This window comes from Pezoporus occidentalis, unplaced genomic scaffold, assembly GCF_034315485.1.
Source record: "Pezoporus occidentalis ecotype Australia unplaced genomic scaffold, CSIRO_AGI_Poc_V1 ctg13, whole genome shotgun sequence".
Taxonomy (NCBI): Eukaryota; Metazoa; Chordata; class Aves; order Psittaciformes; family Psittacidae; genus Pezoporus; species Pezoporus occidentalis.
Genome location: NW_026913103.1, coordinates 13783969 through 13800032, shown reverse-complemented (window position 1 = coordinate 13800032; position 16064 = coordinate 13783969). Strand labels below are relative to the sequence as shown.

At 34.9% G+C, this 16064-nt stretch overlaps 1 protein-coding gene across 12 annotated transcripts in view; it reads right to left on the bottom strand.

Annotated features, from left to right (window-relative positions):
- Positions 1 to 16064, bottom strand: part of LOC134158478 (uncharacterized) — a 219732-nt gene that overhangs the window by 162653 nt on the left and 41015 nt on the right. For 6 of the 12 annotated variants that reach the window (XR_009962789.1, XM_062608443.1, XM_062608447.1 and 3 more), the window contains one exon: positions 8412 to 8589. The exons of 2 other annotated variants lie outside the window; for them this stretch is intronic. Coding sequence is in view for 5 of the 10 variants with exons in the window: in XM_062608443.1 (XP_062464427.1) it covers positions 8412 to 8589 (178 nt within the window). In the remaining 5 variants the exon portion in view is untranslated. Of the gene's footprint in view, positions 1 to 7746; positions 7802 to 8411; positions 8590 to 12997; positions 13061 to 16064 lie in introns of all 12 variants that reach the window. 4 more of the 12 variants (XR_009962786.1, XR_009962787.1, XR_009962788.1 and 1 more) reach the window with 3 other exon arrangements.

Sequence of the window (16064 nt, the reverse complement as noted above, 5' to 3'; positions counted from 1 at the left end):
AGCCTTAATTCCAGCATCTGCCATTAAAATATTACTGAAGCATTAATATGGACTCAAAATGCTTGATCTTATCAATAAATAAAATGGCTGTGATAACCACAGCTGGAAAAAAAGCAAGCCAAAAGAAATCAAAACAAAACAACAGAAAACAAAAATCAAAAACAAAACAACAGCAACAACAAAAAAGCAAAACAAACAAAACCAACCAAAACAAACAAACAAACAAACAAAAACAACCCACAAGAAAATTTGGTGGTCAGGAGAAAAAAATCAGAAAGAAAAACAGTGAGGACTCTGAAGGTCACCTGGAGTTCTGTGTCCAGACCTAGGTGTCACAGTAGAAGAGGGGTGGTGCTACTGGACAAAGTCCAGTGAAGGGCCACTAAGACGATTAAAGGACTGATGCATTTCTCCTATGAGGAAAGTCTGAGAGAGATGGGACTGTTGTGTAGCTTAGAGCAGAGAAGACTCAGGGGGAATCTTAATGTGTACAAGGTGCAAGGGTATGGAAAAGAGGGCGCCAGGCTCTTTTCAGTGGTGCCTAGTGGCAGCACCAGAGGCAATGGGCACAAACTGAAACACAGGAGGGTCCCTCTGAACATCGTAAACATCAGGAATCACTTTTTTTTTACTGTGAAGGTGTCCAAGGCCTGGCACAACTCACCCGGAGAGGCTGTGGATTCCATTCTTGGAGATAGTCAAAACTACCTGGACAAGATTCTGGACAACTACCTCTGGGTGGCCCTGCCTGAGCTGTGGAGGTTGGACCAGATGACCTTCAGGGGGCCCTTCCAACCTCAACCATGCTGTGAGTCTGTGGCAAGTTTTAAGAAATTGTCCAAGACAAAATGTAGAACTTCTGTCTAATATTTGGCACTTCATTTTTTCTATATTTTCTTTTAATTTATAAATTTTACTTTTAAAATCAAAAAGCAAGAAGTTTTCACATTAAAAGAAATACTAATTTTTGCTTTGCTGGGATATTTTATTTTGAAGACAATGCTGTGCAAAGTTCCTACTCTTCTTCCAACTTAGTTTTGGTTGAAATTATTCTTTCAACATGAATCAAAGATAGAAATATTTTTAGTTACTTCACAAATTCATGTGAATAAAATTTGTTGAAATAAAAGCTCATAGTTCTGGTAATATTGATCCAGGTTCAGAAACTCGGTGAAACTTTAAAGTGGTAAGGAATCTTTACAGTCTTGAATGAAGTGTGCTACACAAATAAAAAGTATTGTTATTGTTAAACAACCTAGTGAAACTAGAAAACATTATAACAATTGTTCAAGTGAAGAAATCCATCCTTCTTCTTCTACTCTTACTTCTCTCTTAAATTCCAGATTCCAGAGCATAAATTTGTCATTACATCAACTTGTAAAGTAAAACAGCCTAACAGTGCAACCTCAAAACTAAGCTAGATCTCAGTGGTGAAAATACTTCTTGTAAAACAAAAGATGTAGGAAACTGTATGACTTCAAATGCCAGATATCAAAGTTCTTAAAATCAAACTGCTTTTAAGAAACCGTGGACTGCATCTTAAGGCATCGCTTGTACTCACTACAGAGAACCTTACATGGTAAATTGATAGAAATAATTAAGTTGGGCCACCATGCACTCCATACTGTTCCATGTATGCAATATATATATACATGATATATTGACATCAGTTTGCTAAACACCTCTGGCAAAGACTGAAAAAATAGACATGCATATATTAGTTCAGTAATATGTTTTAAATTAAACCAAAATCGAAATCATCTTGATTTTTTTTTTTCCCCTTTCATGGACAGAAATAGTGAAAGAATAAAATGTATGCCAGGAACCCTTTACCGCACATCTGGCAAATTTATGGGGTTTTGCATCCATTTTCCAGTGCTACAGTCCCAGAGGTGCATGAAATGAGAAGAAACATTTGCTGTAGTTCCAGGGAGAGTTTGCAATTTCATAATCTTATTTAAAATACTTTCATTTTAAAAAATCGAACACTTGCAGCCATGTTTACACTATTCCCTTACAATGAGATACATGCAGAATTTGAAATATGTTTAATTCACTAATAAGAACTAAATGAATCACGCTGATTTTCTTTTTTTCATTCACTTTTTTTTGCGTTGTAATTAGTATTTTAACATCGGACTAAGTAAGTCTAAGGACAGACAGAGCACTGACTAATATCAACAACTGCAGGGGTAAAAGAATTTCCTTTTTTTTCCAAAAGTCATCAAAACGTGGGTTATTTTTGCAATATTGTGCAACAAATATTTTCCAATATTGTGGTTGTTTGCTAAACTTATCATTATGCCACCACCTTCAAAGAATAAACCTGATTAGGTTACCTAAGATGTGTCTACCAAACAGGACAACAGAGATGGAAAAAAAAAAAAAAATTAAAAAACATCATCTAGCATTACTATTTTCCATATTCCATTCCAGTTTCAATATAGGATTGTAATATTAACTGTATTCTCTAATGGTCTGGTCAGCCTACCATTAAATTATTAAAATAAAGATGAGGGACCTGATTCTCAGCTGGCATACATCAGTATAGTTTCATTGGTTTAAATATAGCCATAACAATTTTCATCTCCTGTGAATCATACCCATCATTTCAATCAGAACAATTAAATTATTAGCTTCCTAGTATATTAACATAAATTGGTAATAACTCATAATTCTCTGCTTTTTTGTAAAGCCCTTTTCAAGCATAGGAACATTCACCTGGTACATGGGTGAATACATAAGCTGTTGTCACATACACAACTGAATAGTGTTACATAGCACAGCCAAAATCACGGAAAAGATGTAGGTTCTTTCTGAATCTACAACTCACAATGCTCAAGAAATTCAAGAGAACTTTTAGCTGAGATTAAAAGAACAGATGTTGCTGGTTTACGGTAGTACAAAATAATAATAATGCAACAAATGGTCTAAGATGGTATTAATTTTATGCCATAAAAAGACTAACGTACCTGTCTTTGAAAGAAAACACCACTCCAGAGGCAGAATGAGAAAAATACCATTTTTTAACCAAAACAAAAAGAGGATGAAATAGCAACTGCCATACTAAAGAAAACATCAGTTATAATATTACATGTGTAAACAAATGAAAACAAGTGAAAGCTCGTACTGTAGTTATGTTTTGTTAAAAATATCGCCAGTGTTTTCAACTCGTCAAGTATTCACCAGCTGCGTTAACAAACTCAGCGCCACCTAAGGGGTGCTTTTTCCCAGTCATTACTACTTTCAGGTTTCAGTGTGAAGCAGGGATTTTAACTCTCTTTGTCACAAGGGGAACACTTTCTGCACTCTTAGGTAGCTTCAGGGCATGGCAGAGTCAAGAGTCACAAAAGTATCTGTGGCAATTCCATAAACCACTCCCTTCTAAAGAAGTTCCCAGATTTTCTTGGGTATCAGTCGAAGGCAAAGAAATTAACTCCGCCAATAATCAAAACCCATAACACACTTCCCCCCCCCCGCTTTTTTTTTCCTATTTAAAAGTCTTGGTCTACTGCTTTGTTTTGTGTAACAACCTTATGCCACATAGGGAAAAAAATATATTTTAAATAGTAATTTCAATAAAAGTGGTTTTTTTTCCAGATAAATAAAAGTGGCAGAATATATATATATATAAAATAAAATCACACAGGGACAAATGCTCATCCCAGAATGCTCTGCATTCCATAGTTTCTTATATTTTGTGTACTTCAGCTTTTAAAGGTACAATAATATTGAAGAGATTTATCACAAAATATGAATAATAAATACACTCAGAAACATCAAGTTATACCTGCTCTGGTTACAGCTTGAAAAATTTCTTAAGAAGCTTAATAAAGAAAATACAGACTTTGGAAAGCATAAGTTATCATGAAATCGCTACAAATTTTGCTGGACTGAAAAAGGAAATTAAAAAAGAGGAGAACAAAATAGACAATGAAAGACAAAAAGGAAGAAAAAGAAGAGAGAGAAAAAAATGAAAGAGAGAATATTAAACTAACTTTACTCACAGTCAAAATGTCATTCACCATTCTTGGTTTTATTCCTAGAAAGTATCTGTATTAAACCCATTTTTATTAAAAGTGGGGTTTGCTGCCCAGCTTGACTTTACCTTCTAAATATATATATATATATATGTAGACATACAATCAATTTTTGACTCCTGATCAGAATAATTCATTTCAAATCCTAATTTCATTCTTTTTTTTCTTTTTTAAATCCAGGACCTGTTTGGAGTTTCTATATAAATTTAGGAAGATCGAGAACTTCACTGCAGGTGTTCCCACTGTGCATTATCAAGAATAAATTCTTAGACATAATTCCCAAACACCATGGACCTTTTATATAATACTTTTCAGAGTTTTGCTGATGAAAAATAAATACAGCTAGGAAACTTTGTTGTAAATTAGATTTGTAACATACTTGTATTTATACACTTGGATAAGTATGTATCATGGAGGTGTGTCACCAAATCACAGAATCATTAGAGTTGGAAGGGACCTCCTGAGATCGTCTAGCCCAGTCCCCAAAGCATACACTCATCTATATGTTATACTTATGTATGTGCTTGCATTTATCAAAATCTTCAAAACTGCTTCAGCAATTAGACAGGGTTTTTTCAGCAGTTAATACATTGGTAATATAACTGTAATTTATTGACAACTTGACTTCCGCCACTATCTACCTTTCCTAGTTTGAGGTTGAAATTCACCATTATGAAAAACTTTTACTAATCCAAATTAAGAAAATAAATAAAATCTATAAAAATAAAAACTTGATTTCTTTTGTCTGACTTCTGTGAAACTATTTACACTTCCTGATCCCTTTAAAATCTCAGCTAAAAGAGCTGTCAAATAAAACCATCTCTGCAAAAGCCTTGTTTCTTTAAATGAACAGAGCACAAACCGATTTCAGGCATAACTTCCCCAGTGTTTCTTCACGTTTTTATATCTGCTATACAGAAGGAAAATGTCCAACAGGGTACAAGAAAACCCACTTGGGGAAGTTGGAAGTCTGAGATCAAATCTGCAATTTTTCACTGTTTTCCTATGCAGTTGAAGTACAACTGATATTTGCTACTTGGGTACATTTGCATAAAAACATTTCTTACTCTGCACTCCCTTGAAAGTCAATGGGAAGGTTTCTGTTGACTGCACTGAGGTAAGGATGAGACATTATGCAGCCAAAAGAAGACATTGTTCTTGACAACACACAGTGTGCATGCACTCCCTTTTCAAGTTTTACTCTTTTACCATCTCCTTCCCTGTTGAGCCTAGAGAAATGCAATAGTCTGTATCTTCTCTACAACCTCTGCCTTAAACAGTGGGAAAGGAAATGAGAATGAAACTGAAGTGGCTCGAACTATATCCTCTATTCCTGCCACCTAGCAGTACTATAAAAGTCCTTTTTGCAGTATAGAGACAATACTCCCTGCAGTTTACATTACAATAGTGATTAAAAAAAAAAAAAAGGAATTGAGCTGACTGAAAATACAACTGTATGAAAAAACCCTAACATATATTTTATTCTAATGTACACCTCTGATACAACTATTTTAATATCTGCTGTATTCTCTATCAACTACAAATGCAAACCTTAGAACCAAAGCAAGTATTTCTTTGCAAAATATTGTGTTTAGAACTGGTGAGACTCTTACACACTAGGCATAGCTTCACTGTATTTAATGAGTGTTTTAATTACAGAAACTTTCAGTCACTGTTTTGAAGTTTAAAAAAAATCATAACAGTTCAGTTTTAAAAGAATACTTTGCCTACACTGTTTCTATTGGTAACTGGTACAGAATGTGAAATGAAACGCTATTGCAATCAATGTCAAGAGTTGAACATTTTGGATTTTGTATACTAAATGTCATTCAAGAGCTCCACTTTGAAGAAGTACATTCCAGTGTGATAAAAACCAGTAGCCTTTTTCACAGTTAAAATTTTCCTACTTTGTTGCCAAGTATCTGCATATTAATAAGTAATGACATTTATTGAGAGGAAGCACTCCAAAGTAACACACTTAACTCACTGTCTTTATTCACTGCATCATAGTAAAAATGTACACTTATGCCAAAGGGAAGTTATTCCTTTAAACTGCAACTCTAAATTGCAACTAACATGCTGAAGCAAGGATGTCACAGTTATAGATAATTACCATTTCTACAGGAGCCTGTTTCCTGTGGTGACAGTAGCATATTTAAAAGATAGCATTTTCAGTCTTTGATGCCACTTTTCTCATACAAAACTGTTTTCTTCACTAAGAGCCCCATTCAGTAGTCCAGCCTTATCCAATAAAGCACTTAAGCATATGCCTAGATCCTATTTATTTCAAAGGAACTTAGGCACATGATTATGATTATTATCCTGAAAAAGGATTGAACTTAAATATATGTTTCAAATGCTTTGTCATACAGGAACCCAAAATAGGAGCATAACTGCTAGCTGCAATACTACTAATACTCCTGACTACCCAGAAATTTTAGCGACAACAAGTTTTATCACGTTTTACAGGTTTATTTTTCCAAATAATATTTTAGTATTATCTTGTCTTATCACAGAGCTCATGCTGTAAGCTTATTACAAGCCAACAAAAACTTTGAAAAAATATTAAGCCTAAACATATTTGAATCTTTAATACTTTACCAGTGCTCCTTGTGGCTTAAAGACCATAAGCCTTAAATACCACAGCAGCTTTTTTTTCATATTTGAAATGAGAATGCTAAGAAAGGTATCTGCTGCTTGTACAACACCTTAGAAATCAGAAATTCACAGAGAGGCCAGGAGAAAAGCCTTCCTGTATCTGCATTTCTCTTTCCATCTTTTGCTTTTTCTTATTAATAAACACTGTAATAAAAAAGGTGTTTTCCTGGATAAATATTACAAAACAAAGAATACAGTGTGGTTGGCTCTGTTATACTACCAAAATTTTTTTCCAGCAACCTAGCTGTAAGTAGTGCCCAGACTGTGCAGCAATAGAAACTGTCACCTATTCCCCCTTGTACAAAACACCTCTGTGCTTACCAAAACCTGAAGAAACCCTTTTTAGCAACCTGACACTGCAGTCAGCCTTTACAGGAATACTTAATGTCTAACACCACAGTATTGTTTATTGGGGTTTTTAAATTAACATCCTCATTATAACAGTCTCTATCGATTTTAATATTTATACTCTAAGGCTGACACATCCGGAAGATTGTGTCACTGTTCTTGTAACAAAACTGGGTGCAGTTTTCCTCAGGGCTCTTCAGTGATTTTCATGACTAGGGTAGACCATACTGGCTGCTGAGGTATGTACAATGCCTCTTCTTCATAAGCTCGTTATGTTTTCCCTCTTAGGATAATTTCTTACAGCCAGAGCACAAAATCAAAAATTTAGAAATATATTTTCCACTTCTCACTGGACCACAGACTCCCCGTGACGATCTTGAACAAACTGTTTTACGTAGTCTACTTCTGCTTTTCATATCAGAAAAGCAGAGATAAAAGCAACAGGAGCATTGAAAGGCTTAATTCATTAAGATTGTCAAAGAACTTTCAGGTCAATGAATGAAGGCTGATACAGAATAATGTATTAAAAGTTTTCATAATTTATTTGTGATCTATATGTCCAGTTTTACAGACCAGTAACTGTAACTGAGATATTAATATGTTTCCTCTATTTAGGCTGTGCACCAGAGTACTAACATACACTTTAGGAACAACCTTCTTCTGATGGAAAGTTAAAGCTAAATGAAATATAAATACATACCTCATATTTATACCCACAAACACAGTACACACACAGAAAATAAGTATTGAGACACCTGTCCAAAGAAAGAAAAAGGTTATTCCCTGATTGTGTTACAAGGCCGTAATTCCTCAAGATCAATGACAGATGTAGAAATGCTCTGAAATAAAATGCCTGTAATTAACTAAAATAGTATCTTATATAAGACCCTTTTATATATGTTTTATATATGTCTTCATATTAATGCACTGTGCTTAAAGGAAAATAAAATAGCAGAGGAAGAAAAGACATAATTGTATTTTTAAAAACAAAATCTGCTTTATTCCAGTTGCATTTTTTTCCTTCTGATTTTTTCCTTTTAAAACTAAAAATTCCATTTTCCTGTCTGAATTCAAAATGATTGACTGGAGCACAATATTAAGTAATAAATAAAACAGTCCCAGTGCCTGAAAGACTCCTGAATAAAGAGAAAATTATTTTTGGATTTTCCTTCTGATCAGATATGAAATATTCTGAAACGCCACCTCTATAATTTGATAAAAAGCTTGATATCCCCAAATGAAAATAGGATTCAGCACTTTCATTTTTCTGTCTCTAAAGGAACCTCTAGGTAAACTGATTTTGAAAAAATGAAAATCTCAAGCATAAAGGTGGGAGTAATGAAGCAAGTTTAAATATGCGCTGACCTTTGAAATGAACTGCATTCCATGTTGTTTGGCCAAGAAGCTGGCTGTGTTGCTGTACCCATCAATTTCCACAGTGTAAAAGATGTGGGTTTTGGAGCTGCCCTGCTCTCTGGTGGATGTCGATAGGCATCGCTGCAAATACACCAGTGCTGATAGCAACAGCCATATGTTCATTGCGCTGAAATATTAAAAAGAAATCCATAAGGAATAAAAGTGTAAGCATCTTCTTTTGTTGTTGCTGCTGTTGTTCACTGTAAGAATTTGCCCAGAGGTGACTGTATTTTATTTTCCCTTTCTTTGTTTAAAAAAAAAAATAGAATCCTACAGTCTTTTACTTAGTAGCAATATTAAACCAAAAAGAAGAAAGCAAAACAAAACACATTTTTGGAAGCTAAGAGTATTATGCTGTTTGACAGTATCTAAAAGCAATGTAATGTTATATGATAATATTCATGCAGACTTAAAAATAAGAATGTACGCTATTTTGCTCCTTTAGTTATGTAATTATTTCCTTTTTCCACTCCTGTGTTATTACATAAGTTTCACTAATTTTAGTCAGTGATTTCCTAATCTCAAGCTGTTCACTAGACTTGAAGGTCAAATGACATTCTCTGAAAAACTTCAGTGTTTGATACCAAAATGGTAGATTGCTATGTGAATATACAGTAATTTGAATAATGACTACTAATCTAAATATCTGCATAGCTGTACTAAGACCTTCTGTAATATAATTTATCAAGTACCAGTTTAAAAGAAAGTCTTATGATCTAATCATATATTGCCTAGAAAGAATGAATTCTAGAAAGATGACAACATGAAGATTATATATGTGAGAAGTACCATGGGTATCTTAATTAGGCAATATTCATACCTGTATGAAAAAATCATTCCATACATGCTAACCCATAGCTCCTGTCTTTAAATATAGGACAGTAGCAAGTAAGAAAAGTATCCTGAGTGATATCCTGGTATTTCATCTGTGATGAAACAAGGGTATCTTTATAGTACATGTGCTATTAAATGCAAAAAGTAGTAGAAATACAGCTAACTTTGCCACATACATTCCTCTTCTTTTATGTACCTGTTAAGATCTGTATAATAACAGAATTTAAAAATAACTTTTAGATGGATGGGACAATATAGTTTTGCATGTTACAGGTGGTCATGTTCATTTATATGCTTGCAATATTTGCGCAATTATTATTCAAATAGTCTTTTAGAACAGCAGTTAGATATAAATTATCAGTGGGACCACACAAATATGTAAAAATAAACCATTGTATCAATCCAGTCTCTGAGGATATATACCTGTCTTTCCTAGGCAACATCTTTTAACTACATCCTTCTTGGAAGTCCAAGAATTAACACAAAGCTGCCAGTGCATGAATTCGACCCCCAGACCCAGCTCTTTTTAATATTAGGTGCAAATTAAAGTGCAACAGAAAAAAAATTATATCTTTCAGCCCATAATAATATAAACCTATGAACTTTAATAAACACTGCCAGACTGAAAAAATATACCTAAGGTATCTGCACAGTTAAAGATAAACATCAGATCTTGAATGAGATCCTACCACCTAGGTACTTCTGAAAAGGCCTAGTAAAGCCTATCTTATGGAGTCCTTACTAATCATGTCAAGAGTGTTTCTGGATGCTGACTGCTATCTGAAGCATAGACAGAGCCTCACAGAGGTGGGGGATTTTTTTTTAGCCAGACATATGCAGTCTAAATTTCTAAAGTTTTTCTTCAAATCTCAGTTAAATAAGTAGTAGGGTCACTACTGTTTTTCCACATCATGTTTGCTGGAACACCAAAGATTGAGGTTGTGGGAACTGCAATTTATTTCTATTAGCTTCCTAGCTAATCTATCAGATTACAGCCCCATGAAGAGAAGCACGGTAATAAATGGAAAAGAAGCTACAAAAATTACAGAAGTATCATCTTCTAGCTCTAAGGACAATGCATGAAGCTAAAGGTTACCTGCCTTGGTGTTTCTTCAGCTAATGCAGGTCTAGGTCTACTTTGTATGGGCTATTTACTTATATGGCGCTTGAGTCAGAAAAAGAAGACAGTGCAGCTCATCTACTTCTTGCCAATTCCAAGGCAATCTAGAGCCAATTTGATCTCCATAGCCAGCTTAGGGCAATGCTGACCTATATTTAGAGTAAGTGAAAGGCTGAGGCATGTACAGAGGAATTGGGGCTGCAGAGAGTATTAAGAAAACAAAACAAAACAAACTGATAGCTTACACCCACCTTGTACAATTCAGACAGAATAAAACATTTTCAGAATAAAAGATCAAAATTGGTCTACCTAGAATGGCCCAGATCATATAAGCATTCTTTCAGGAGAAGAAAAACACAGGTTCACCCCCCTGCAGAAGGTCTTAGGGTAGAGCACCATATTTTTCAGTAAGAGACTGATAACTCTGGTATTGGTAAATGTGGTTTTTACCTCTTCTCTGGTACTATATTCCTTAACATCCACTTTACAGCTTTACAAAACAAACTATTTTGCTAGTCATAAAGTAGAGATCTGCAGAACTTAATTGTTTTTTCAAGCTGATAGGTTTGGCAAATTTGACCTGACCTGAATGGAACCACTCTACAGATTTTTTTATTTTTTTTTTTGACTACCAATCAGTTTTCTGGGAAGAAAGGTAGAAAAAAATAGAGAAAAAAATTCTTTAGAAAATATAATGTAAACATCTCTGAGGGGCATTCCTTATATACTAGTGGCTTATGCTAGCTGTTACTAGAAATGGGGGGGGGGGGGGGGGGGATGCAGGGAGATTTAAAGAGAAAGAATATAAAAGCAATAATCACTGAAAGCCTCTGCTATTCCTATATACATTAGGAAGCTTCCACCACCAATATAAAATTAGTCATACATGACATCAAGATGATACTTAAAAAAACATTTGATTAACAAATGAGAAAAAAACACCCTACAATTATTAAAATTTTAGATGGTCATTTCTCAAAACAGGTGGTAATTCTGCAAATGTATATTTTCACAGAAGAGTTAAATATTTAATAATTTTCCTTTCCAGGAAAAAAAAAACACAACTGACTGGAGCACCTCCCATATGAAGATAGGCTGAGAAAGTTGGGGCTGTTCAGCCTGGAGAAGGCTGCATGGAGACCTCATAGCAGCCTTCCAGTATCTGAAGGGGTTCCTACAAGGATGCTGGAGAGGGGCTCTTCACTAGGGACTGTAGTGATAGGACAAGGGGTAATGGGTTAAAACTTAAACAGGGGAAGTTTAGATTGGATATAAGGAAGAAATTCTTTACTGTAAGGGTGGTGAGGCACTGGAACGGGTTGCCCAGGGACGTTGTGAATGCTCCATCCCTGGCAGTGTTCAAGGCCAGGTTGGACAGAGCCTTGGGTGGCATGGTTTAGTGTGAGGTGTCCCTGCCCATGGCACGGGGTTTGGAAGTAGATGATCTTAAGTTCCTTTGCAACCCTAACTATTCTATGATTCTATGACTGGATTCTTGCTCTCTAAGAAATTAGAAATCCAGCCTAGGAAGTGGAGTTGGTAAATCCACTCAAACATACTTCTAAAAGCAAAGTCAAGAATTTAAAGAATATTTCATAGGTACAAGTAGTAACTGGACACCTTCACAATCATGGTGCTGAAGTAAATCGAAACAGGTGTCGTTTCATCCCAGTTATGAGCTTCTGAAAACAAAGTGGGTGGGGGAAAATACACCAGTTTGTCTTTGCAAAACTTCTATCTACTTCTTTGTGGAAACCTTTGGGTCTCATCCATAATGTGGAATAGGGACTTAAATCCAGCGTGCGATGAAAATTTACTCAAACTTGGACAAGATAATAAGGCTTTGAAAAGTGCAGTCACAACAAGGTCAGGAGAGTCATGTAATAGCTGAAAACTGAAATCATTAAAGATTTCACCTGCACAAAGTAATTCCCATCCCAAGACTGATTCTACGTATCTCCCATAATGCAGTTTTTCTCTCTTTTCCAATCCATATATTGAGATAACAGAGAGACTGTCTCACCTATACTTTCCAAAGGCAGTGCTAAGGTAAGGTAAATCGGACAGAGGAGGATCTGTGTGGCAGTAGAATGGGAGAACGGAAAACAAGGGTCTGCTCTTGAGCATGAATGAAACCGGTGATTTATGTTAGAGGCCTTGGATTGACTGATTAGGATGACTAGGACTGAGAACTAAGCGCCAAGGATGTGGGCCTATTGCTTGAAAGCAAAAGAGGGTACAAAAGAACCACAATACCACATGGTGAGAGACTTGAAATAAATGATTTATACACCTGGACTCACAGGGACCTCAGCTGATCCGAACCTAGTTGGTTCTAGTGATAGAGAGTTTGAAAAGGTCCATCATTAGATTAAGAAATCTGACTGAAAAACAGAGTGCTGAGGACCAGCTGACTGCAGAGAAACAAATGCAGCAATGAACCACCAGCATGTAACTGAGACTTTCAGGGGAAAGAGACCCAGGGCAAGAACATTAGCTCTGAAAGAGGAATGGATGAGAAAGGACACACAACACTGAAAATCTTAACCAGCTTGTAAATAACAAAACACAAGACTCTAACCTTCAGACTAGCTCTTCTCCACAGTCTGGAACAAAATCCTAACTTCCAAATCTTGTTGTTCCACTGAAACAGGAAGACACAAAGGAATCCAGTGTCTTACTTCCAACTACTGAGACACAGGGATAGTTAAAGCCTAGTACTTCGAAGAGTGTGTGCTCCTTCCAACAGCAATGTCCTCTGCTGTGGATGTAAGTATTTCACCGCCATTTATGTCTCAATGAGGATATTAGCAAGTTACAAAGGATGACGTTTCTACTCATTTTGCTAAAAAAACCCTAATCATGCACACTACATATTACATTAGTAAAATATTATCAAATCCAACATTAAAAATTCGCAAATTCAGACTACTGGTGTAAACTGTAAATAAAGAATGAAAGGTATATTTAGAGGCAGTTAAAGAAGAGAGGCAGTTAAAGGCCTGACTGCATATAACACTTCTTCAGTATTTGCCATTATTCAACTTTCACAGTAAATACAATATATCCTGAAGTGGGCTCTCAAAGCCTAGTAACTAGTGAAATCCATGACTAATGTCATACGAGGTGACAGATCCTATACAGGTCAGTGCTTCAACTTGTCCTAATCTTCTCTTTCTTCAACAACAAATTCTGAAGAAAATGCTTTGGTTTCAACAGTAAGGATTAAGCTTTACTTACATATACTGTAAAACAACTTAATTTCAGAACACATGATTTCACCTAACTTACCAAGATAGAAGATTCATAATAATATTAAATTCTACAGGGAGAGTGAAAGTATGGATTTAAGTTTTTCCTCCTGGTGTGACAAGTACCGTAGTACTGTGCAACTGAAATTCCACATAATGAATGAAAACATAAAAATGTTTTAAAACAGACATATGCAAGAACAGAATAAACTTATTTTTAATAACATGATATAATTAAGGCCAAATAAAAATGTAAATTAAATACACAATATCAATAAACCACACAATTTATTGTAGCCACCTCTCTCTAGGTAGTCAGTAGCTACTACAATACATAATGTTGGCAGGCTTTGCTCTTTTTTCAAATGCAGCTGACTGTGTACTCCAAGCTGCATACTTGTTTCATTAACTGAATCTAAAACAACAACCAAAAAAACCCCTCAACAAACCCCAAAACAGGCAAAACAAAAAAAGCCCACAACCAACCCAAAAAAACCTCTGATGTTATTTTGGTAGGATAGGAGTATGAGATACTATCATAAAAGAAAGAAAACAGAGTTTCTGTATTGATCAAAAGGTTAGAGGACTGATATTATGCTTATAACAGGTCTTTGCTCAGCTGACCAACTAGGACCAATGCTATCACAGCAATGTTTCTATTATTGTTTGTCACTTAATAATAGAAATTAAAAAACAAGGAGTATTTTTAAATACCACTGAATCTTTTACAGCATCAGTAGCAGATGAGCATCATGTTTTACAATTATTAGTCTTGAGAGTATTCTGGGTTTGTTGTATCAGAAATTTCAGTTTAAATTCTAAATATGAATCATAAATTCTCCAACAAATGAGTAGCTTCCTGAAGTAATTACACAATGCATGCTTACGTTTCTGAATTGTAATTTTACTACATAAGCCAATAAACACCAAAAAAAGACTACTGGTGCTTACAGTCACACAAAGAAAAATATTCAGATGTGAACCTAAATTTCTTAAGGTGGTTGAAGATATGTATGTTTCAATAATATTTAATAGTAAAAACCACTAATTACCTCCAGAAATATTTCCAACAAAAGTTAAGGAAAAAAATTACATGTGAAGCAGAAGCAGATTTCCACTTTTTGTTAGAAGTGTCTGTTGTTTTGTAAAACAATGAAATCTAACTAGGAAAAAAAAAAAGAAGAAGAAACACTGAGGGTGGACAGTTTTTTAATGAAAAAAATTGTCTTGCTTCTTGTAGATCCCCTTTAATTTTGGTGAGACATTCTTAGATTTTGAGGAAACAATGAAAAACAGCTGAATTATATGCACCACTTTTAGAATTACAAACAGTTTTCTTACAGGCTTTGTATCATATGCTGAACAAGCCAAGTTTTGCTCTGGTTTATGAAATGTGACAAGCCTATAGTTAAAGTTATCTATGCTGCAAGCTATTCATGTTGTCTACTCAGATGATATGTCATAATGCCATGAGTCCAGATACTGCACCTTGTTTTCTTTCATTTATTTGACTGAAGTTTTATAAAACCAGATACAGAGACAAGATCCAAATTTATGGCAGTTTCTGCCCATTAAGAATAAGCACCAGACCATAAGGGTGTATTCAGAAGCGTCTCCTGTGATGTCTTAGACCTGCAGACACAGTGAGTACTGTTGATTTTGGGTGTTTTTTTCACTTTAGAGCCACTGAAGAGTGTATAATAATGCACACATCATTTTACTGTGTAAAAAAAAAAAAAAGGCAATTTTTTTTTTTGTTTGTTTGTTTTAAAATGTATTGGTACTGGCAACCACTTTTTAAAGAATTATCTTAGAAACTGTCAGCATTTCAGCATTTTCCAGCTTTATCAAAGCACTATTGATTGTGCTAGAAACTGAAAAGTTCAGTTACTGATACAGTGTTTACCACACTTTCAGAGGACATCACTGAGCAACAAGAAACTTCAGAAATTAACAAATTCTGTAGATAGTTTAATCTTGAAAACAGGGACATTTATGGCGGAGTGCGTTTTGTTTCTTTCTACATGCACAATAACAGGAGAACGATAAATAGAAAAATAAATACAAAACTACACCAATGTAGGATTTTTGGATTGGCCAAACTGTTTATTAAAGGACTGAAGTAGTATAAAAGTTCTTGAACTGAAAGGGAGGAATTAGTTATGTCTAATCAGCATTTTACTGTGAATTAAGTAGTACTACTCTAGCCATGTGTTACAACAGTATAAATATGCACAGTTTATAAGAAGTGTTACTATCATCTATTACACTAAATGATGTATTTGAGAGGAAAATGACAAGCTTTCAGGCATGCAGTCTGCAAGCAGAATTAGCAATCCTCCAAACCAAATAAAAGTTGAGAACAATTGCTTCAATTTTAATTTACTCAAACTTGCC